Raw genomic sequence first — 25,337 nt, 5'->3', positions numbered from 1 at the left:
TACATTCTTTAAGCGAATCTTAATTTTCATTTTAGTTCGAGTTTAGTTGAGTTGAGAACCTCAATCATAGATCTAGATCATGTGAGCTGTAATCAGTGATTATTTCAGGTTGATTAAGTGGGATTGATTGCTAAACTAATACTCACATAATCAGACATCACTGTGTGTTGCTTTCTGCTTTTTCCAAGTATTATGACATCCTGCCATCACACTGGATAAAACCTAGGGGCTATAGACTGCCCTGTATGTTGCAAGAGTTTTCTCCAAGGCCTCCTGTTAGATAAACAAATCCCAGCACCTTCTCGATTCTATGTTGAGGCAGTTCAATACACTCTCATCTTTCTCTCTCTCTCTCTCTCTCTCTCTCTCTCTCTCTCTCTCCCTCTCTCTCTCTCTCTCTCCTCTGCAGTCTCTCCCTGCTGCATGTATTGGCTTTAGCCTCTACCAATCGTCTTATTGATCTCAAATGAAACACTGAACTCATCAATACGTTCTTAATGCGAGTTTGTTGTTCAATCACTTGCCATTTAAATCACCCAGCAAGCCCCGCAAGCCATCCGTTTTCTTTCATGCGCTGCACATCTCAACAATTTGCTTTGTGATTTTGGGAAGAGTATGCAGTTATCATAAATATCTCCCTGCACTCACTTTGTCAAACCCACAGTGTGATGTGATCATGCCTGCAAGAATTCAGGAGTCTGCCCCTTTTTTATCGCCTTTGTTACCTTTTATCCTGTGTTGAAAATAGGTGCTTTTCTCTTACCGCCAATACTTACGATGGCCTATTCTTACATCTTAAATGAGGTTTCATGAATGTCACAAATGAAGTCAAAGTGCAACCCCATTGATTAGACTGGTAATTAAGATGTAAATGTGGTTGTGGGCTGGTGAGCGATCACACCTGTGATAATAGCAGAGTGCTGTTAACATCACCAGGGGTCTGACTGCCATGCAGTGCGCTGCCTTATCAATGTTTGGAGTGTATCTTCTGTTTAAGTATAGGCTCCACTCCTAATTTATGCTGTTTGCTAGTGTGTTACTGCCACTGGCAGATACTAGGCTGCAATGTAATGACAATTTTCTCCAAGGGGTGCAAGTCTTTCCAGATATCTACTCATGAGGTAAGAGGTGGCTCTGGTGCTAGCCACCTGGTTAAACAAAGGACCACTGGAAGACGTTAGAGTCCAGATGAGAATCACCTTAACTGCCAAGTGCAATGAATGTAGAGGAATTTGTCATGGTGACATATTCACAACTCACATTTACAGAACATGCTGACACACAAGGCCACCAGGACCTCCAGCAGATTGAAAGGGGACAATAAAAGACATACATAAGACTGGATTAAGCATCTATAAAGCCGATGTGAAATCCCAGATCAGACTGATGTGTGCCTTAATTATTCAAAAATGATAAGTAAAAGAAAATCAACATGACAAGTAACTTAATATTACAATAAGCCATTTAATAAAGTTCCTCAGACAAGTTTGCATTTACAGCTCTGTTGAGAAACGCAAACATTCAATGATTCACTAGTATACTGCACCTCTTTTATGTATGGGGAGCAGATGTGGGTGTGGTGTGGATGTAGACCAGGCAAGTGCAGTCGCTGGCAGTCCTTTAGGGTTTGGGCGCTCACACGTCGGTGTTAACAGTTTAGCGTCAGTGCCAGGTAGGGAATGAATGACACGGGGCAGGGTGGCACATCCTTGGAGATGTTTGTCAGGAGATGTCCCTCCCTTCTGCATGTTTACACTCACAGGGGCCACACTTGGCTGTTAGCGGGGGAGAAGACTGGGAAAACAGCCGTCTTGTGAGAGCCAAGACTCTTACTCTGAATATTAAAGAGAGACAGAGAAGGAAAGAGAGGGAGACAGAGAGAGAGAGAGAGAGAAAACCAGCTATCTGGACAAAACAAAGCTGGGTTTGGAGAGCGCGGAGCACATAATAAGCACAGCTCTTTCACTGCACACCCAAGGCACTCTGGAAAAGTGGGGAGGCCGCTGAATGGGAAAGGAAGTAATAAAAAAAGCAAACTTCTTTGAAAAGAGTCCTGTGTGTGTGTGTGTGTGTGTGTGTGTGTGTGTGTGTGTGTGTGTGTGTGTGTGTGTGTGTGTATGGGAGCCCATATGCATGCATCTGAGTGTATGTGTGCAGCTGTCTGCCCGAGTGATGAGTACATTTAGCCTGGCTCCAGTAGAGTTTTTGGACGTGAGATACAACCTAGCCTTTTTGACACTTTGGATCACTGAGAGACAAAAATATTAAATGCTGTAACACCCTCATAGACGGTGGGTAGATCTCAGGGGCCTTGTGAAAAGGAAAGGAGATCTGTGCCGTGTCTCCTCGCCAGACATTTTAATGGGAGTTTACAAAGCAGCAACTCGCCAGACAAGATGAGCCAAGAGGTAGGAAGCAAAGTAAAAGGGCAGTGGAGTTCGATGAGAGAGTCTGATTGCCATTCTGTCTGACATGCAGACTAAATGAGCTAAGAGAGAGAGAGAGAGAAACAGAGAGAGAGAGAGAGAGAGGGGCTGTTTGGTTTGACCATATACACACACAAACACGGTTGGACACTGGAGTGTCTGGCTTTTAAGCGTTTTGCATAATTACATGCATCATTTTTTTTTTAACTTTTCTAATTGCGGTGAATTTCCCAATTCCTACATAAATTTTAACTTTTATAATCTGCTTCTGCAAATATGGCAATAAAAAAAGGTTTTTAGCTAAAAGGTGAGAAGGAGCAAGAGAGGGAAAGAAATACACAACAGGGGAAAAGAGTGAGTTGTGAAGAGAAAAGGAGGCACGAGAGAGAGGTTGAAAGAAAGCAGCTAATTGGAGAAGTGGTGTCAGTGCTGTAACTTCACTGAGTTTACCCCCCAAGGTAGGCTTTTCACTAATCATCAGGGACCTGACTTCTCTGACGTCCCGTATCCAGCTAGACTTGTACAAGTGGGGTAAATAAAGAATGACAAGCCCAACCTCAGTCCCCCTTTAACCTCCAGGCAGATTTCACCCCTCTTCCCCTCTGTGGTGTAGACATGGTGTGCAACAAAACAGCCTTAACTAAACAACATCTCATTTACCCTGTGTTTTGCTTGTTGAAAGATATGCCACATTTTTGCAGCTCTATAGAAATTTTTATCCTCCGGGTTTTATCGTGTGGCCACCAGGTATCTAAAAAAAACACACTTTGCAAAAAGAGACACGCAAACGGAGACTTCCCTCTGACACGCACACACGCAAATACATTTTGAGCTCTCTCTCGTGTGGTAACAAGGAGCTAAACAACACACATGCAAACACATGAGAGGACCTCACATTGAGCCTGCAATCTGTTTCCAACAGATTGCCGATTTTTAACCACTGAAACCTCAGTACAGTCTACCGTGCGTTTGTGCTTGTTTTTAAAGAGTAATTAAGTTTGGAAAGGCATCATATTTTCTTTATTAGGAATATTGAGGAGCATAAAGGAAGCAGAGGGCAAACTGAGGTAGCCATTTGATGAACTGCGTGCTACTGGCCGCACACTAAAATGACACTCTGAAAATCATGGTCCATGCAAGTGAATCGCTCTATTCCAGCAATCAAGTCAGTACACCCACAAAAAAGGAAATTAATTTAAGAGGAAGAGGACAGAAAAGGAGGAATTTAAAGTTAAAACTTTACTTGACTTTACATTGTCAAAAATAGAGAAAAGTGCTGTTGCTGATGTAAAAACCAACATGAAATGCATGGCTTCCTATGTTCCAAGTGTGATGGCATTCATAAATTGAGTATGATTGAATTTAATTATAGGATGCAGACTATCAAGTTAAATACAAACAACAGCCTGAAGGAGCAATAACATTCTGAACACAGTCACCACCACCAGGATCCCTTCCAGGTGGCAGACAGTGAGTCTGGGAGTGTCATGGAGGCTCTGTCCGGCCTCCACTCCCATTCCTTCCCTCGAGCTCCAGGCCGGTCAGGGACAAGCCGGAGATCAATAACTTGCGTTTGCCCATAGCAGCCCCATTTCTCAGCCGGGACACTGATGCTAACTATCAATAGCAATAAGGCGCTGTCTGAGACACAGTTAACTGCTGGCCAACCAACACAGCTGTCTGGTTGATAAACATCTTGTGCCCAGAGTCGCTACGAAAAAACCACTTGCTATGTTTCAACTTCGTGGGTGTATTTACTGTAAGAGTGTGTGTTTTTCTGTTTTACGTGGCGTGTCTGCTCACTCAGTGGTTACCTGCACGCTGCTTTGTTGCGTGGTTACGCTTCTCGCCTGGCTTGCTTTGTGGCTCCGACACAGACATCACATGCGTATACTCTGTACATTCTGTATTTACGAGCACGTGAAGTAATGTAGGGATAATTCAATGTGTAATTTTTAGTTTTGCTTCCAGGTTCTTAAAAATACATAAACACTCAGCTTTCGGAGGGTGATGTAATTTCTTCAAGATGTTTGGAGTGTTTGGTTCCCCTGTAACCTCCAGCCTTAGTGATGTGTGTCAGTGTAATCCGGCTCCACTCTGCGAAACATCTAACGAACTAAGCATCTCTCTTCATCCAAATATCATTCGTCAATGTCATATGAAAGCAGAATGTGTTTTTCAAGAAGGAGAAGGAGCCAAAATGGGAGTCTTGGTGGTCGTCCAGTGCCATGGTGTTTCTCATTAATGCAACTCAAGCGAACATGTTTAATCAGATACAGTCAAGTGAACTTGTATCATAACACTTTAATGATGGCATCTCTGTGAATGTGGGTATCTATTCAGAAAAAAAAAATGTTGGGTGCTGGGTAATGAGAAAAAGGCATTAAGTCTTATTAATATAATTTACAGAATTAAAATCATAGATATATTTACTTTATAATTGTGTATAAGCACATATTTGCTTTGTTTATTTAATATTTTACTATTTCAAATAACTGACACACATTTATGAAAAAATATATATAAATAAGTGTCTAGTTTCATCGTGAATTAATTTCTGCGTTTCACACATTCAAAAGGCTAGTTAATACCATTATTTTGAATGGTTTATTATTTAGCTGCTCTTTAATTGCTTTCCCCTTTGGTAGACAACAGAGTACAGCAAGCTACACTATCTGTCTATATTATAGTACAGTCCTCATTATCATTATTATTAATGAATGAAATATATATACATATGTTTTTTTTTTTCTTCTAGAACGTATGCCAGCATTTGCAAACTGTGCAACGAGATGTGGATTTCTTTTAGAGGGCACACAGCCTGTGGTTTCTGGTTTCCAGTTACACCAGTCAGGACAGGACACAGCTGGCCACCTTGCCTCTCTCAGTAATCACTGGGAGGACAAGACTCTTAGTCAGGGATCCTTTGGCACACATCTCTTAACACTTGTACACTTGTACCTGAGCAGCTACAACACACACACACACACACACACACACACACACACACACATACCCAGAGTGGGCAGTGTGTGTGTGTGCGTGTGTCCCGGATTACTGTACCAGTGGCACATGCAAATTTACAGTCCCACACACTCTCACACACAGTGCAGACACCGTGTGTGTGAGATGGGTCAGTGACCTCTAGCACCTCTGTGACACCCTTGAATGTTTGCTTGTTTTCTCTCAAACAAGACGGGATTGAAAAGGGGTGTCTGTAACTGCAGCTGAGATAATGTTAAAACAAACACAGCCCATTGATATCGGGTGATTCTGCAGGAAGTTGTCAGGGGCCACAATGGGGGGAGACAATCTGTGGGACAAGTGGTGGCAGGGCTGCTGGAGGACAATAGAAAGGGTTTGATCTCTTAATTAATGGAGGCTATTCTCTGCTGCTGCAGGTACTGAATTGTAATGCAGGTCATTTTTCAGTGGGATTTCTTTAGTGGCAAAACAGAGCTGTAAATGCTGCATTCTGATCATCTGGAAGACAAAGTAATTTCAGATCATACAGGAAACATTGATAGTTTCTGTTGCAATTGATGAGTTGCCTCATAAACTTAAGGTCATTTGATCATTTAAATGGGACTCCTATAAAATGATATACATGTAAATATGAAAACATAAAATGGAAAGACAAAAGGTGAAATAAATGATGCAGAGATACTCTGAAAGAAATTTCAAGATTTTAAATATAGTAAGATTATTTTCCATGTAAGTTGGAGACCTTGAACAAAGCTGCACAGCACTTTTAAGAGTCATACAGTGACAATGTGTGTGTGACGCGACACGAGGGAAATGTGGGCCTATTTCTTTATTTCTTTGAGCATGAGGCCAGCTTACAACAATCCCTTTAATCAAGCTCCTAATCCTTTTGCAAGACATCAGCGTGCCATGAATAAGGCCATGCACTTCTTGATATTTGTGTTGGGAACATGGGGGGCAAAGACTTCAGTATTTACTGTCAAAAACAAGGCTCAAGCTCAAGTAGCCTGTAGCAGGAATAGACTTTTAGTCTGCCATTAAAGTGATTTTATATTTATTTAGTAAATTATATGTAATTAAGTTACTGAAGTTAATTTTTTTTTTTTTTACCGTTTTTTTGTTTGTTTGTTTGGTTGGTTTTTTTTTTAATTAAAATGTAAGGCCTCTCTTAATTCTGCAGCAATAACTTTGAATTTTTAACAAAGGGCCTTAAATATTATATTTAACTGATGGCATGTAAATCAGAACCTGTCGAATAATTATGGAGTGTACTAATGACACGAGTACCAGCAGTCTTGTGAATTAGTGAATTAGTCCTCCACTTGTGTTAACACACTGGTGTCTTGAGACTCTGCACCTTTATAAACCCTAAACCCCTATAGGCTAGGTTGTGCTCGTTTTCTCGTCTTGCCACTCGCGCTCCCACTATCTCTCTCTCTCTCTCTCTCTCACACACACACACACACACACGCACGTGCAGCTGACCTAGATGAAGGCCTGAATCAGCTAGTTGTAATTCTTCAGGCATCGCGTCGATCTGCGAGCAGGACAGTGAATAGGAAAAAAAACCACCACGTGTTGAATCGTACAGAAAAAAAGGGGGCTTTTCTAGTTAGAAATGCACTGAGTGAGGGTCACTGGCAGCTCGGGTTCGGGGGATTCCCGGCTCCCACTCTCGCTTCATGCGGTCAGACGCGCGGTCTTTCTCCGCTACATGATCAATCATGGGACGTCGGTGGCAATGATGAATGATGACGCCCGGGGCCGGACCTGGCGCGACAGGCTGCGCACGGCGATGATTGCGCGCATCAGGCGACTGCGCGCTTTGTGCGCGCCGGAGGCTTCTCCCACCTTCCTCTGATCAGCTTCAGAAAAAAAAAGAAGTCACCCCCTTTTCATACTGCCAAAAAGCAACCGCTAAGATACTGGAGCTAAACATGTGGCTATTTAATTAACCAGCCTTGTCAGATTCATTGAAAGACTAAATATTTAAATTCATGTGAAAATAAACATAAATATTAGATGTCCTGTTCTAAATCTTTATTGTTTGCATGATGCATACTTTTATTTAAATCACAAATATTCCCTTTATCCTTCTTTTCCCCCTTTGAAACCACGAAGCTGTCCAAGTTCATTTTTTTTTTTCTAACCTTTTACACTCGGTGTGTAACCCAGCCAGATACTCCTGAATGTGTAAAAAAAAAAAAAAAAATCCTCTCAGTCCAAGCTAAAAAACTTTTTCAGGCGCTGGCACAGTGAGTTATGTCTCCAAACTGGGTCCGTCTGTGTCATTCAGCCCATGATTGTTAACACTGTATCCTCACCGTCCCGAGTGAATCCCATTTAAAATGTCTCCCGCTCGGCTGGGCTGCAAATCACCCTGTTTACAATCTCACACCAACACTCACATCAATTAACTGGCCATTGATTTTCCCGCCCGGGACATTACAATATTGCAGACCCCCTTTTCCCCTTCCCAGCAGTTTCAAGTTTGGTGCACATTACTGCGTGGGCTTTTTTATCTGGACACACACATACACGTTTCCCCCTATTAATAATCATTTGCTGTTAGATTCTGTTAGTCCCAGCTCACATTTCGATTTGGTTACACTGTCAGATTTTCAGGCGATTCGGACATATATCAGTTCTGCAAAAACGTATGTACAATTTCAACATAGATATTCTTAAATTATTTTTGGCAGAACGCACTGATAAAGCAGACCACTCGGAGCCATCAGAAGTATTTGATTTTCCCCCTTGCTCTTTCCTTTTTTTTCATGAATAAGTAAATAGTAAGGCTAGTCGAAACTAAAAGATAGCTGACACAAGAGAGGACCAGATCCATCTAGCCTGCAGCTGCTCTTTAAATATTCAGTGAAAAATAATGGCATCCGAGGCATCACCTATGGTAACATTATTATCTTCATTTCTCAAAATCAACCCGACTGAGAGCTTCGTTTATCTTTTTCGCGTAATAAATCTACTCGACTCAGATGAAGCTCCTGTGGGACATCTTGCCCTCTTAAAACATCCCCACTGAAGGCGCACTCCTGTTAGTGCATTATTTAGGGAGATAATAATACTTTTTAAAAAATATACAATAATTATAACAATAATAATAAAAACAACAATAATAATAATGATGATAATAATAAGAATAATAATAATGTGTGAGTGGTCCATCACTTGTTTACAGGGTTGTTTACATTTTTTCTTGGCTTTCCAGTTACTAGTTATCACTACCTTTAAAAACCGGCATTTGTAGAAATTAAAAGGTATCAAGTGGCCTACAAAACATCCCACTTTTGATAAGGATATAATGGAGTAATTCATGCAGGTTTTTACTATACGAACAACCCACTGGATGGCGACGATATAAAGACAAACAAGTTTTTTTTCTAATGGTGTGAAGCGTATTCGGGTCCACATGACGTGAGTGTGAGGCAGCCGTTCGCTTAAAAAAATGTTTAAGGGAGAAATTAAAAGCTTTATTTATCCCTATTCAGATGAAAGGACCTCTCTCCGCTGTCTGTACCACTGATCATCCTGGTGAGCACAAAGCATTTGGATCTGCTGTGCGTAATCAGAAAGAGAGAGAGAGAGAGAGAGAGAGAGAGAGAAGGAAGGGGAGATGGAGGGAGGAGGTGAAGGTGAATGGCAGCATGACTGAATAGCCCGGTGACCAATCAGAGCCTCGATGGGCCGGGCTCCACATTTGTCCCAGTGCTGCACGGGCCCGCAAAGTTTGTTTATTCGCGGAATGCAGTGTGTGATGAAAACGTGTTAGTAAGTAACCCCCCACCCCCCCCCCCTTTCTACTAATAATAATCAGATGAAACTGATTGGGACGTCGGATCACACGGTGGACTTTTTGGGGACGCGTACCGGTGCCATTTACGCACGGAACATGCTCGCGCGACGCTGCCTTTCAGCGCACCGAGAGCCTCGCTTGTAACTCTTCAGAGAGTAGGTGTCGGTGTACAACACAACAAGAGGTGAATTACAACGATCTTAATGCAAGAGCGGAGGACGGACTACCCAACTGTACAGAGAAGAAAGTTGGTCGGAGATCGCGGAGGCTTGAGTTGCGGGCGTCCCGTCAGCCCTCATCTTGCAGGAGGGGGGGAGAAAAAAGAGAAGAAAAACTGTGATCTCCGCTTGATTAATGTGAAAGATTGAAAGATACTGTCGCAGGCATGGACTCGAGATGCTGACATTCCCCCGTAGTAGTCAAGATAAGCTTTGACTTGGCTAACAGAAGGGGTTAAACCGTATCTAAAGGGAGTTTGGAAAACCCAGCCTTTCTTGCCCGTACGGATCAACTCATTGGGTGGGAGCTGAGAGAGAGACAAGAGTCCCCAGCAAATCAGGAGCTAATTGATTAAAGAGACTTCATTTGAATAGGAGGGGGGCTGGCGAGGTGCCAATCGCCTTTCAAAGAAGCCCCCCGTATGATTAATCGCAGAGCATTATTGATAATCATAACGGGGCACATGCGCGGTGGATGGGCTCGATTAACGTAATTTTTTGAGAAGGTTTTGTAGTCATTTTTTTTTATTCTTTGCTTGCTGATGTGCGAGCCAGCATGTCGCGGAGGAAACAAGCGAAGCCGCAACACTTCCAGTCCGACCCTCATCTGCCTTTATCGGAACACAATGGTGAGTCCAAGTAGCCTATCGCTGCTTTTACCCCAGCACCACGAATTTCTAACACTTTCTGAGGGCTGCGTCTTGCCCGAGGCCGAATATAACTCTGAAAGTTAACACTTTGAATCGGGCTCGACACTTTTAGTATTTCTTTCTTGCTTTGCAAATTCCATCGTCTGCGTGGTGAAAGCCTGTGGCACTTTTCAGAAAACTTCATGATCAGGACATCCGTAAATTCACTTTACTTCAGTTCAAAGGAGAATTGGAAGCTACTTTTTGCTTTTTTTTCCACGTTCAAGACTCTATTATCAGAATTAGCCGAACTCGGGCCTAACTATAAGAGATAAAATAGTTCAAGATAATAACCAAAGCACAGGTTGCATTTCTCCTCAGGTTGACGCTGCGGGTGTGTGTTACAAGTTTGAAAAGTTTGAGGTCTCCACTCAGCTTTAAAGCGTGTTTTGAAACTAACGTGGGAGCAGTCCTGTAACGGGCAGCTGGCTCCGTTTTCGGTCTTCCCCGACGCTTCCCTGCGTTCAGCGCTCGGTCTCCGTGAGTCTGCATGGACCTCCCTTTCGCTCCTGCCGGGACTCCAACTTTTCCTGGGTCCCGGACACAGGACTACCGCATCCGTGTGATTCAGTCCGGCGCATGAAAGTCGCACAATGTTTTTCCTCTTTTTAAAAAAAAAAAAAACATCACTCCCAGTAAGTCATTTGCCTGTTTACACACTAGTGAGCTTTATTGCTTTGAGCAATGATGAAAGGAGGGCAAAGTGCTACGAAGAGCGCAAATGATTACACATCCTTTCCAGATCCCGAATAAATCCCTCCAGTTTACTCATCGTTTATACTTTTTTTTTTAGCAACTTTGTTCAAAAGGCAGCATGAAAAAAGTAAAGCTTTACTCACTCAGAGACACACGTAAACACACACACACACACACACACAGAGACACACACACACACACGCACACACACCGTTTCTGTTTCATTACGAAATAATGTGTAGTTTTCTCAAGCAAAATCAATCACTGATATAAGAAACCTGATAAATTTGACTTCAACGCCTTTAGAGAAGCATACGTCCAAAGATGGCCTGCTGTGAAAAATATTACCATGAGATTTTTTTTTCCTTTTTTTTTTTTGTTTGTAAAATGAACTACAGCCTACTCTCCTTTACCGGTGCTGTTGTACCTAAAATGTGAAATCAGTTTACGCAAAGTGCCATTCAGAACTGGAAATCCAGGACTGTGCACTGCAGCTCACACAAAGGCCAGCAAGAGCCAGGCAAGTTGCAGCTGATGGTAGAGAATACAAAACTTTTAAAACTTCGGCAAAACTACGCTGTGATGAGATTGTAGGATAAGATCAATCAGGCTTGAATTCCGTAACAGGACGTTGCGTTGTAACGTGTCGTTTTGTTGCGCGACTTTTCTATCCAGGACTCACAGATCATGAAAATAATGTTTTATTTAAATTTTATGTGATTTCGTTAAATATTCTTTAACTGAATGGAGGCTTCATGCAGTGATATCAAATTTTGTTGCACCACATTTATATTCCTGTTATTTCAATTGGTCAGAAAAAGTATTTCCACAAAAAATAATAAGACATGCCATAAATAAAAAACAGATCAAATTAGAAAGAGTTTTTTTGGCATAGACTAGACCTGTTGGATGAGGTCTATAAATTTAATATAAGCAATGTAAATATTCGTAAAGCCACATTGTGTTCAGTACTGCCTGAATACCATGTGCAGGTCATTTGAAATAAACACTTGTTTCTTTCAGGAGAAAGCCATGCATAGGAAAGTATTTAAAGTCCATTTCACATGATTTTTAGGAACTTGATGATTAATGCAAAACCTAGTTAATTCCTGAGTGCTGTTTTTTTTCTGCATTTTCCTCTAAATCTAATAAACTTAATGAAGAGTTACTTTTGTCACCAACCCTGGCAGACTGCAGAACGCAAAATGATCAATTATGTCCAAAACTATGCCACATGTTAAAATTGTTGCAAGTGTCTTGTGTGTGTAATTACAAAGGTAGGGACATGTTGTTCTTATGTTTTGGGGTATTAAGCTGAGACAGTGTTCATACTTAATGTGCTTTGTGGCTTCTGGTGAGTTGTGGTAGCTGTAAGTGAAAACAGAGAGTCACGGTATTTGTAGGTGAATGTCAGTGATGCTGAGGGCCGTAGTTGCTGGGAGGTCGGAGTGAGACCCACGGAGGGTGGGATGTTGAGCTGTTTTAACCTTTGCCAGTGTCCCTCTATGTGGAGGTGATGAGAGTTCAGGGCCCAGTGTGTTCCTCTCTACGTCGGCATTGACCCCGCTGATCGGAGCTGCAGGCGCCCAGCAAGGCCTCGGCTTTTTATTTAAGTGTGTGTGTGTGTGTGTGTGTGTGTGTGAGCGTGAGGCCTTATCAATGTTGTGGCCGTCCCCTTTCCCCCTATCAGACTGGCCCCCCTAAAGGGGAGACTGGCGGGGCAGCCCCCTTTGCACTGTTGTTCCCTGCAAACGCAGAGTGCAGTTGCTTGTCATTATGCCAGTGTTTATGTGGTGTGAGTCAAGGTGTAGCCTGAAGGACTTGCTTTGCCTTTTTCCCTCCCCTTAAGCTTTAAGCATGTCACCGGGGCAGAGCTTCTGAGATTTGAGTCTTGTCCTGGACCACGCAGCTTTAGTGGAACCCCATCTAGTGTTCAGTGGGATGAGTCCTGTGGGCTGAAGACGATGTGAGCAGAAATCCTCCTGAAGTTACAAGTGTCAAGAGGCTCACAGAGGCCCCCCGCGAAAAAATAATGTAGGATCTCTCAAAGCTCTCCGTCAACTTTTTTTTTTACTAATCCTCGCTTTCTTGTCTCTCATATTCAAACTTTGGTCAGTCTCTTCGAGGCTCTGTCCTCTGCTCTTTGTCTCTCCTGAAGCCCTTTTGCCCTGCGCACTGCTAACATTGTGCTTTTGATAGAGATTCTATGGAAGTTATACAGACTCCTTCTTTATACCAGCCTGACTTTATCTTAATTTTAATTCAAAGTTAATCCTTGCTATTTTGGGAATTAAGCTTAATGCTAGCATCTGCGCTGTTTGCTATACTTGTCTTATGTGGACAGTGGATTTTCAGACATGCATTGATTTAATTTTGATCCGTTTTTTGTGGTCAAGTAAACCACAACATAGTATTGCACAGTTCAAAAAGCAAATCTATAGCCATGTAAACATTGAACTTATTGGTGAATTATTTTCTCTTATGTTTTGCAGCTGTAACAGCATTATCATTACTGTCTTCTCTCACATTCCAAACTTAAAATAGAGTTAGTGAAGAGGAGGCTGACCACTGCGGCGCTGCACAATTTTGTCGAAAAAATTTTGCTCCAGCTCCTTAATTATTTATAGAGAAATTCACGAAATATTTTGGGAATAAATATGATGTGTTTTCTCTTTCTTTTTTCTGTAATTATATATCCTAGTGATGGTTTTAATTTTGTAATTTTTTTCACTTGTTGTTCAAAATGCTATTGAAATTTCTTTGATTTGAATGACTTTTGAAAATGCGTGCTACATAAAATATTTCCATTTTTGTTTGAATTTGTTTTAATTCAAGAAACAGACTTAGGCCCTATGGTGTATGTATTCGTATGAATGAAATGGTGAATTAATTTAATTTCAGTATTCGCCCTTGTTCCACAAATAGTGTATGCATCTTGTGTAGCATATCTTTTTCTAATGCTCTGCATAGACTTGAGCATGCACACGCACACGCACGCACACACACACACACACACATACATGTATTTTATTCATTTATTAATTCTGCATCTTCCAGAAGTTTGTTAGACCAAAGTTTTTCTTTTCTTTTTTGCACGGCTACTATTTTCACCTAACTCTGTCATATCGATTTTCTTCGCAATAATTTGTGTACAGTCAGCCTTGAGAGAAGAGAAAAGGTGTTTATTTAATCCTCACATTTCTCACACTATGAATCAAACACATTTTTCTGGTGGGTGGGTGGAAGGGGGGGATTTAACATGAAAAGTTATCATTAAAGTTGAGTCTTCCCTGTTTGCATGGTTTTGGTGGTGTGAGGGCCAGGGTTTACTGTCATGGCAACTTTGCGTTATCTGATGTCTCTGAGTAGAGAAACATTGAGGGAGATAATCCCTGAATTAAACAGGATCTGCTTTGAGTCGACTGAGATGAGCAGGGCCAGGCTGTGCCGACGATCCCCGCCGCTCCCATGCTGCGCGAACAATGGGAAGGCATCCTGTCTCTCTGTGGGGCAGGGCTGCACTTCTCTGGGTTTCATTTGCAAATGAATTCTTGGCCCTGATGAAAGTGTTGAGGGGCCAGAGCCACAATGAAAGGGATTCATAGAGAAATGCAATTTGTAAATCAACTTGTATGTTAAACAGTGAGATTTTGGTGTGACAAAGAGGGAAAAGAATAAGGAAAGTCTGGAGCACAGCAGTGGCTCTGGGGGCAGGGTGTCGTCTTGCCTTTTCACTCTCTGACTCGTCCTGTGTATTAAAATGGAAAATTCAAAAACCAGTTTTTGTGTGCATTTGAAAGGCGGTCATTACATGTGAATTTTCGTCTCGGTGACAACTGGGTGAGCTGTGTCTCTACGGCGTGATCTGTGACCTGGTATGTCCAGTTTATCAGTTTTGGCAAGTTTGTGATTCCTGCATTCTGATGTACTGCCCTACTCTTTAGTTGTGATCAAGTCGTTTATTTAAACAGATTGTTTTTCCATTGCTTTTTTCCCAGAAGAATTTACTGATGAGTGACTTTTCCGTATTTGATAAGGTTTTGGGTTCAAAGTTTATTCACAATTTTGGCACAAAATTCTTTTTTTTTTTTTTTTTATTCTTTTCATTAGATGGCAGATACTTTAACCACAGCAAATAATTTCATATCAAAGGTAATAAATAAGTCACTATTTATTTTGTAACTCTGATTTTTTTTCCTCTTTTGTTTTGCTTGTGTTATGTGTGTGCACATAACGGTCCGGCTGCCACAGGCTCTGTTGTTCATGTCTCACTGTGATTGCAGCCTGAGTGGATACAAATTAGTTTAGTGACATAGATAACCTGTCCAAGATGCCCATAGTTGGCTGAAAATGAGCAAAGTTGACAGCAAATTGAAAGTCTAATAAGTCCTTCAAATGCTTGATTTGCGCCGAGTGGACAAGTAGACTTTGAAGGGCATAGAATATAGGAAATCAATGCCTTTCTATGAAATTTCATTAAGACCAATGTCCTCACTTCACTCTATTCTATATTTTGATGGATTATCTGAAGAAAATGATTACCTTTGGTCAGGCTGATGAAACCCAGATGTACATCTTCAAAGATCACTTTTAAGCAATATGCGAGTAGTTCCCATTGATTTTGTATCCCCTCTTATCATGTTTAAGAGGCCACTGCATTGAATAAGGCTTTTTCACATTTCTTTTGGCTTATTGTTGCCTTTCGATCGTTGTTTTTGTGAACACATCAAGGGGATAAGTGTAAAACTGATTAACTTAAGATTAACAACAATGGAATTTGAGAAGATAAAGCTGCTTCTTCAGCTGCAAAACATTTCTAATCACTAATCCTCTGTTTCCTCTTTTTCAGGGGACACAGAACTTTGCTCAGAGGACCCCCCCTGCAAGGAGTCAGACGCCCACGTCTGTAGCAGATGTTGTGCTGAGTTCTTTGAACTATCGGATCTTGAAGAACACCAGAAGAATTGCACTAAGAATCAGTTAGTTCTGATAGTGAATGAAAATCCTGCCTCCCCCACCGGAACTTTCTCGCCTGGGTCTCCTCCCCATAATCCCGATGACCAGATGAATGACACAGCTAATAACACTGATCAAACAGAGTGCAGTGACCTTTTGGAGCATAACACTCTTGAAAAAGACGAATCCATGGATGTGGACGTTTCTGGAATGAGCAGCAGTCATGAAGAGGAAGGCAGTCATACAGAAAGTGGGAGCCCCATCAACACAGTCAGCAGCCACAATAGCAGGGGCACCGCTGGCCCTGCAGTAGGTACTTCAGCAATCTCTGCCCCTCTACCTCAGCTCAGTAACCTGACTGAACTGGGAAATTTCTCCATGATAAACAGCAATGTCATAATTGAAAATCTTCAGAGCACCAAAGTGGCTGTGGCCCAATTTTCCCAAGAGGCCCGTTCCACTGCGGGCCCCAGGGTGGCAGTGCCAGCCCTGATGGAGCAACTCCTAGCCCTACAACAGCAACAGATACACCAGCTGCAGCTTATCGAGCAGATTCGCCATCAGATACTGCTACTGGCCTCCCAGTCCCCAGAAATGCAGGTGCCCCCAACTTCTGCTCCAGGCACAATGGGGCCTGCTGCCAGCCCACTGACCACACTCAGCTCACATCTCTCCCAACAGCTGGCTGCAGCCGCAGGCCTAGCACAGAACCTGGCTAGTCAGTCAGCCAGTATTAGCAGCCTAAAGCAGCTGGCTGCAGCGGCACAGCTACCTCAGTCCAATCCAAGCACCAGTGAGACATCTCAGAGCATTAGCACACTGGGGCCATCAACAGTAAATGCCCAGCCCTCTGACAAGAGGCCGAGTCATATGAGTAGCCTCCACACTCAGCTCAGCAACTCCTCACTAGCTAAGTCATCCACGCCAGCATTCGGAATAGGTAGCTTGTTAAGCTCTGCAGTGAATCCCCTTCTACCTCAGCCCCCACCTGGAAATCCCATGTTCTCCAGCGCTCTGCCGAGTGTTGGCACCACCGTAGAGGACCTCAACTCTTTAGCAGCTTTGGCCCAGCAGAGGAAAGGCAAGCCTCCAAATGTCACTTCATTTGAACACAAGAGCAGCTCGGATGATGCTTTTTTCAAGCATAAGTGCAGGTTTTGTGGCAAGGTGTTTGGAAGTGACAGTGCCTTGCAAATCCACCTGCGCTCCCACACTGGCGAGAGACCATACAAGTGTAATATCTGTGGCAACCGCTTCTCCACCCGTGGTAACTTGAAGGTGCATTTCCAGCGTCATAAAGAAAAATACCCACACATCCAGATGAACCCCTACCCTGTTCCTGAGCATTTAGACAACATACCAACAAGCACTGGCATTCCATACGGCATGTCTATGCCCCCTGAGAAACCTGTCACCAGCTGGTTGGACAGCAAACCAGTTCTTCCCACTCTGACTTCCTCAGTTGGGATGCTGCTGCCACCAACCATGCCAAGCCTGCCACATTTCATCAAAAAGGAAGATTATTCAATAGCCATAACTAGCCCTTCTGTTACTGCAAAGAGTAACTCAGGTGCTGCTGAGCCTTCAGCTAAAAGTAATGATGGTGTGTCTGAAGAGGGTGAAGGTGCAACTCTGCCTACCTCAAATGGGAAAACTGAAGAAGGCAGCCACTCCTCAGGCTTCATGACAAATGTGAGCTCTGCTTCAGAGAGCACAGCCGAGTATACAACATCTAACAGCCCACCCCTGATGACCAACCCACTCATGCCACTTATGTCTGATCAGTTCAAGGCAAAGTTCCCCTTTGGAGGCATTCTGGAGCCTCTCCAGGGGTCAGAAACCTCCAAGCTACAGCAGCTTGTGGAGAACATTGACAGGAAGGTGACAGACCCAAACGAATGTGTCATCTGTCACCGGGTGCTGAGCTGCCAAAGTGCTCTGAAAATGCACTATCGCACTCATACTGGGGAGAGGCCCTTTAAGTGTAAAATCTGTGGCAGGGCATTTACCACCAAGGGGAATCTTAAGACCCACTACAGCGTCCATAGGGCTATGCCCCCTCTTAGAGTCCAACACTCCTGTCCTATCTGTCAGAAGAAGTTCACAAATGCTGTGGTCCTGCAGCAGCATATTCGCATGCACATGGGTGGGCAGATCCCCAACACCCCCCTGCCAGACAGTTACCCAGAGTCCATGGCCTCTGACACTGGCTCATTTGAGGAGAGAAACTTTGATGATCTGGACAACTTCTCTGACGACAACATTGACGGAATGGAGGAGGGCCCTGACAGCAGTGTGCCAGACACACCCAGGTCAGCTGATGCCTCCCATGACAGTCTGTGTAACTCCCCAGCTCCCCCTGAAATGGTTAGCCAGGAGGGACAAGAGAAAACTGGCCAAGAGAATGCTCACAATAATGAAATAGAGGAGCTACAAGCCAGCCAAATGAAGTCTACGGCAAATGGCTTAGTTGAGGGGGATTGCCTCACAAATGACTCCTCGTCACTGGGAGGGGATGTTGAAAGCCAAAGCGCCGGGAGTCCAGCTGTGTCAGAATCTACCTCCTCCATGCAGGCGCCATCTCCCACTAACATGCAGCCACAACCACGTAAATCCCCGAGCCTTGAAGAAAGGCAGCAGAGGGCCTTATCCTTGGAGCACACCAGTGCAAGCCTCTTGCACTCTCACCCCTCCAACATCGGAGCCCTGGACCTGACATCTGTCAATCCCTCAAAAGACCCCCTGGGCATGATATTCCCCTTCCGTGAGCGTAGCACCATCAAGAACACATCCTGTGACATCTGTGGGAAGACCTTTGCTTGTCAGAGTGCCTTGGACATTCACTATCGAAGCCATACCAAAGAACGACCATTTATTTGCACGGCCTGTAACAGGGGTTTCTCCACCAAGGGCAACCTCAAGCAGCACATGCTAACCCATCAAATGAGAGACCTGCCCTCACAGCTCTTTGAGCCATCAAACACCAGCCTCTCCTCCAGCCCAACCCCTTCCCTGCTCTCTGTAGGCTCTCTCAACAAACCTGAGGTCAACGGCTTCCTCCATGCCCTTCACCCAGAGAAGGACATCCCCCCTGGCTTGGTCACATCATCTGCCTCCTCTTCCCCCGTGCTTTCCACTGCTCCGCCACGCAGAACGCCCAAGCAACACTTCTGCAACACCTGTGGGAAGTGTTTCTCTTCCTCCAGTGCTCTACAGATCCACGAGAGAACTCACACAGGGGAAAAACCCTTTGCTTGCAGTATCTGTGGCCGGGCTTTCACCACCAAAGGAAACCTCAAGGTAAATGTCGAAACATCCAGAAAACTGTTGGTCCCCTAAAAGTTTGTGCGTGAGAATGCTTGTGAAGAATTAGTCTCAGTGCTGCTATTTAGTTTTATACGGTGTGTCAGTTCACTAGGCATCAAGAGGTGGTAATGTTGTATAATTAATTAAAGGAACAGCTCAGTGAGAAAAATGACCTTAGTGGAAAGGCTGAATCACACAACTAATATGATTATTGGGTAGAAATTCCGGAGTGTGATTGGCTAAGAAAGAATTTACTGCTCACAATGAATTATGAGAGGCAATCATTGTGAGCGAGGTCAGTCTGTGTTTTTCCATAACAGATTCTGTGAAAAATGTCACAGGCCTAAATCATTAAGAAAGGATCTGCTCAATGATCTACAGAAACTTGGGAAAATTGTGCGGCCTTAGTATAAAATTATGGCAATTATTTTTTGAGTTGGTCAATTCTTAATCCTAGTGAGGAATTTGGGATACATGTTAATTATTAATTTTTAAAGGTTGTAGTAAATCAGGCTCTGGTTGTTGGTCGACACTAGTCTTACACAAAGATATCTGTGTATTTAGTTAAGGTTGCTGCACTGAAGTAAACACAGAAACGTCTCTGAACCTTTTTGTTATAGTCTGTACATAAAACACCTTAAGATGTAATCTTAATTCTTTCCAGAATTATGAAGGAGAAAGAAAATGTTGTCTCTGTCATGGAATGGGTATTGGCAGAGGTGAAATGTCACATATAATACTGGCCAGAGAAATGAAACTGGACAGTGCAATTTTACCCAAAGCCCTGTGGTTCCTTTGTAAGATGAGCAAATTAAGGTTTAGATTAAACTGCATGTATCAGTTTTGCCAAAATGAAATGTTTACACCATGCCGGTACCTCTCTCAGCATAACTAACTAACTGGTCTGCTGCACCCGGGGTGTGAAACTGTTTCAATTTGGAGTCGAGCATTATTATTATTTTTTCCATTGCATCATCTCATGTGCAGCTCTTGTGGCCAAGTTTGTAAACATCACTAATTTTTATCCCTCTCATTGCTCTGTCTCTCTCCTCCCTCCCTTTTATTCCCGGTCTCTCTCGCTCTCTCTCTCTGCGTAGGTTCACATGGGCACACACATGTGGAACAGCGCTCCTGCCAGACGGGGCCGCAGGCTCTCTGTGGATGGGCCAATGGCCTTCCTGGGTACCAACCCAGTCAAGTTTCCTGAGATCTTCCAGAAGGACATGGCATCAAGGGGAAGCAACGGGGACCCAGCCAGTTTCTGGAACCAGTATGCTGCAGCCTTTTCCAACGGCCTTGCAATGAAGACAAATGAAATCTCTGTCATCCAGAATGGAGGCATCCCACCAATGTCAGGTGGTGTGGGAAATGGGGGTAGCTCTCCCATTGGTGGCCTGACAGGCAGCCTGGACAAGCTACACAGCATGGAGCCCAACGCTGCACTTGCTGGTCTGGAGAAAATGGCCAACACAGAGAATGGGGCCCACTTCCGTTTCACACGGTTCATGGAGGACAATAAAGAAATTGTCACCAGTTAGAGTGTATGTCCTGAGCCGTGCACAGACACATGAAAATGCCTAAAGGCATACTGTACACATATGTAGACACACACAGAAGAAGATAAAGAAAGAGAACAAGACAGGGACAAAATCAACGGAACTGCTTTGCTCACCATTGAATCTTTACGAACACGAGTGTGAAGACAAGTTGCTTTTTTGTACAATGTACATGTTATAGTTTTAAGGAGCTTATTTATTAGTGATTATAACCTTGCTTGAAACCAAGTGGAAGCATTAACAGTTAGGTTTTTGTTTGTTTTAAAGCCAGAATGGGTATGTATGGGTGCTTAAAAATGTGCTTTTGAAACTTAGAATATCTGGGTAGATAACCTTACCTTGGCATTAAGTTATTTTCTGTCTGTAGTAGCTATAACCGAACTATCGATGTTCATGTGATGCATTAGCTCTGTAATAAGCAAACAGTTTTGCTGTAAATAATGTACACTGATCTTCTGTAGATGGTCTAACATCTGTTTGTTCAAGCCCCCTCCTCCTCATCAAAACGAAACAATGAAATTCAGGCAAGTGACTAAATGATGTGGTAGTTCCTTTCTTTCCAGATCTTATTTACCTTTATTTTATTTAAGGAAGACAAAACATTGAAGTTTGCTAAGTTTCAAGGGTTTCTTTTCTGTTAACTGGTTTTGTTGTTACTGTTTCTGTGTATTGTACTTTCTACTTTTTTGTTTACTTCCGTATTTTTTTCCCTCAATCTCTTCTTTGTGGCTAGTATTTTGGTGTTGTTGAAAGCAAGACAGTCGCTAAACGGGGAGCATTCAGTCTGGCCTATTTCCTGGTTTTTGGAACTGAGACAGCCAATCAAATGAGCAGGATTCTCCTTTAGATTCTCAGCTGGATTTCCACATTGCTGCTATGTCCCAGCATCCTCACTGACATCAAGTGCAAAGTTAGGTGTTGAAGCTCCTGTAAATTAATTCAGATGTGGAAATACAAACTCCCTCGTAAGAAAATGTACATATAACACAAGAGAAGTCCATCATGGCCAGGGGACAAAATGATAGTGTTTTTATAAATATAAATATATATTGGGTTTGAAAACCTTCGGACTGTTACATGCACTTTCTTGGAAAGTTGGAAGATCTTTATGGGTCCAGTTTCTCTACACTTTAATACCTACTAACAACTAAGATACTGTAATTCTTTACTCTAATAATCAAATACATCACTTTTCCAAAAGAAACATTGTGTGTCTGTGTGCTTTTATTCCCCTTGTTTTTCTTTCTTCTTTTTCTTTTTTTTTTTGCTACATCATTGAGAATATACTGACAGTTGTTTCCCCCCATCAGGGTCATTTTAAAGAGGAGCAGAAATAAAACTAAAACAACGATTTGCCTCTGGATTATTTGTGCTCAGGGCCGCTGCGCCGCCTGTGCAGCTCACCTCAGCTTGTGTGCACCGACAAACAGCAGAGGCAGAAACGGAGGCTTGGGTGCAGTCGCTGATGGTGTGAGCGTCCCTGCCCTTTCATTTAAATTGATGGCAGTTTTAACCCCAACATTTCCGGAGCCAAAACCCTGAAATCGCCAAATAATCCAGAATCCTCTGAATCAGGTTGATTCGAGGCCTTTGGCGCGGAAAGGAAAAGGTTCCGTCTTGCCATCATTTCTACATGTTTACCGGATTGTAATAAAAAAAAAAAGTCTCAGCCGGGAAAACATGTTATTTTTCCGGACAAGATAGTTAAGCAGACACAGTTCAGTGTAACCACTATTAAGGTCTTAGTGATACAATCGGTATTTTATATGTCTGCTGAAGATTGTTTTTTTTTTCCCCTTTCGAAAATATACGTTTCATTAAGAAAGCGGCGATATAATTAATTGCAGCAAAGCCCCAAAAGAAGTTGTCAAAACGATCGCACGGTTATCCGGCTAAAGCCTTTGACAGCTTTAAGGGTATTTGACTTGCATTTTTTATTCTAAATGAAAAATTCCGCCTTTTGTATTTCAACAGCTGCATTTAATTTAACACATCGTTGCACATCCTGCAATACAGGATCTGTTCATTTCTGTCCAGCGTCCTCGGCGCGCTCCCCTCCACTTCACGAAGCCGAAATCCCCAATATTTAGGTTTTATATTTCAAGACGGCGAAGCTAAATGATCCTTGCCCACAGTGCCTGTTTTCTTTTTAACAGTCACATCTGTTCCCCTGAGTTCGTGCAGCACATCGGCTTCCTGAGAGATTCCTTCAGAGAACAGAAAGAAAAATAAAACTGCTCCACATTCTCACTGGTTTGCTGATTATGACAAATACCTCCTTCATATTTACAACTTTATACAGGAAAGTCCGCGTTTGTCATTTCTCTTCTTCTTCTTGCATTATTATTATTATTATTATTACCATTATCATTATGATTTTTTTAAAATGTTAACATATTTTTATTCAAATATATCATTTAAATATGCATTTTAATGTTTTAATTACATATGAATACTACTAATAATTGGATTTTCTTGAGAAAAGAAAAAAATACAATACCATGAAAAAAATGACTTATAATTCCATTTGTGTTAGTTCAAGCCCTCTCTAAATTAATTGAATATAAAGTATTAAAAATGTATATATATACAAATATGAAATGGTTGTTTGGATGAAAGCATGAGGAGTTATTTTTCATGCAGGCTACTCACAGGTAGGAAAGAGAAACATACAGGAGTGAATACGTGCTTTATCTTTGTGTGAGTGGTCCCACCACCAAGCATTGGACTGGGCTCTTTCCAGTCAGCTCCTCGCTTAAGTATCGATTGAGCTGTGCAGTATTACAGAAACACTTGAATCTCAGGTGGCAGGAATGTGTACAATTGATCTCTTCCACTATGGCTCCCAGCAGTGGCTTTTTGCTCCAAAACACAGAGAACCACAGGAAGAGCCGGGTGAACACACCGAAACACAATCGCTAAAGACTAAGAGGGGCTGTCCCAGTCTGCCCTGCTCCTTGTCACGATTTATTGTAATGCTATGAGTCACATCCACTGCTCTGCAGCTACTCTAATTATGTGTTTTCATGTTACAGTGATTCTACACACTATCTTATATTATAAACACCCTCATAGGTAAGATGCATATATGGGCCATTTTTACAGAACTGGTTCAGAGTCAGAGTTGGAAAAATCTTAAAATAAATGTGTCTTTTCCCCCCAAACTGTATGAATGTAAACTGTGTAATATCCAATGTACAAATCCACAGACTGTCAACATTTAATGCTAATAAAAATAACTAATAACTCATAAATGTTGCACATCTGACAGCAACTATCTGAAAAGAACACATAGCAGTACTTGGATTTCAGATTACACCTCATTGGAGAGCTATTGGGTAGTTTGGGTCTTGAGGAGAGTGCAAGTGAGAAGAGATATGCACACGCATTGATTTTTCTATAGGTACTGATTTTTACTCTTTTTATCCTTCACTGGATGTGCTAGGTGGTGTGGAATCCCTGCAACATGTCTCCACCTCTTTTCTGTCTTTTCACCATCATCCTGTGTTTTTCCTGTCTTTTCCTCCATTCTTCTCCGACATGTCTTTGCTCCCTGACAGATAATTCACTGATACTCTTCAACTCTCCTTCTTCCCTCCATTTCCTATTTCTTTCGCTCTGCTTTCTTAAATATTCTTGACTGGGTTATCCCTCAACCTTTGACTGTGGTCTCTCAGTCTCTCTGCTCTGCTTTTTGGTGTTTTATGTCTGTCTCCCTGTATACGTTAATAAAAATACACAGGAAAGACAACGTGCAATGAGAGGGCATTGTCATTGTAATCTAAAAAAAGGTTTTGAGCAGGTGTAGTCAGGCTCAGACTAGCACTGTTTTTGCCACTGCTTTCTAATTAGTATTATTGGCTTCCTAAAATGTGTCAGTCATGTCAATTTCTATGGTTAAGCTTTGTCGTTTTTGCTGCACTAATGTAACATGCCGACTTAAAGGTGCAGTCTGTGATTGTAATCCAACACACTTTAAGTTAAATGTAGTGAAGATCTCCTCACGGTGCTCCAGCTGTCTGTTCTGTGTGTGCGCTCAAAACCACTCTGGTGTTCGTACACGGTCCTGGCTCTGTGAATGGAAAACAAAGTAGCTCAGACCGAACCATACACTCTTCCCGCCAATCAACATGTTCCCTCAGGAGCACGGAAGGGAGGGATATAATTTGATTGGCTGTTTGAAGTAAGTTTTAATATTTCAGCTGGTGTTCAAACCACATCACGTTCCAAATTTTCAAGTGACATGGAGTTTATACTAAATTGCTTTTGATTTGTATGACTGTGCTAAACTGTTGTTTATTTTTAAGTGCTCCCTTTTGTCAAAGCCAAAACAATCACGTCACAACATGTAACTTCACCACATGGTTTGCTCTTGACTGTTTCGGTAGTGACAATTTTAGAGCATTTTGAACATATCTCAAAGATGCCAGTCAGCACAGGGTTAGCTAGCACAGGTCTGAACAGTTGTACACACATAAAAACTCAATTTCCTTCAATAACACCCAAAAGGGTTTGCTTTAAATAGGTGTTTGGTTGTGACGTTCCTCATACAAACTTATTTTCAGACTTCTGAACACATGTATCTCCAAATGATGGGATCTATCTACTCACCATGCAGCTCGGAGAGAGAGAGGGATGCACTTCCTGATCAAAAATTTAGGGGCGTGGCCAAAATCAGTCTCAGACCATGGCCT

At 42.5% G+C, this 25,337-nt stretch overlaps 1 protein-coding gene across 1 annotated transcript; it reads left to right on the top strand.

The window, feature by feature from the left end:
* The first annotated feature begins 9,281 nt into the window (after nucleotides 1-9,281).
* sall1a (spalt-like transcription factor 1a) lies at nucleotides 9,282-21,817 on the top strand. Its single transcript, XM_040133308.1, has 3 exons — nucleotides 9,282-10,069; nucleotides 15,675-19,081; nucleotides 20,185-21,817. The coding sequence occupies exons 1-3, from the start codon at nucleotides 9,997-9,999 to the stop codon at nucleotides 20,623-20,625; spliced, it is 3,921 nt and encodes a 1,306-aa protein (XP_039989242.1). The 5' UTR covers nucleotides 9,282-9,996; the 3' UTR covers nucleotides 20,626-21,817.
* Nucleotides 21,818-25,337: the final 3,520 nt, after the last annotated feature.

The sequence above is a fragment of the Xiphias gladius genome, chromosome 1 (assembly GCF_016859285.1).
Source record: "Xiphias gladius isolate SHS-SW01 ecotype Sanya breed wild chromosome 1, ASM1685928v1, whole genome shotgun sequence".
Lineage (NCBI taxonomy): Eukaryota > Metazoa > Chordata > Actinopteri > Istiophoriformes > Xiphiidae > Xiphias > Xiphias gladius.
The sequence above is the reverse complement of the archived record's forward strand: the minus strand, read 5'-3'. Positions and strand labels throughout refer to the sequence as shown.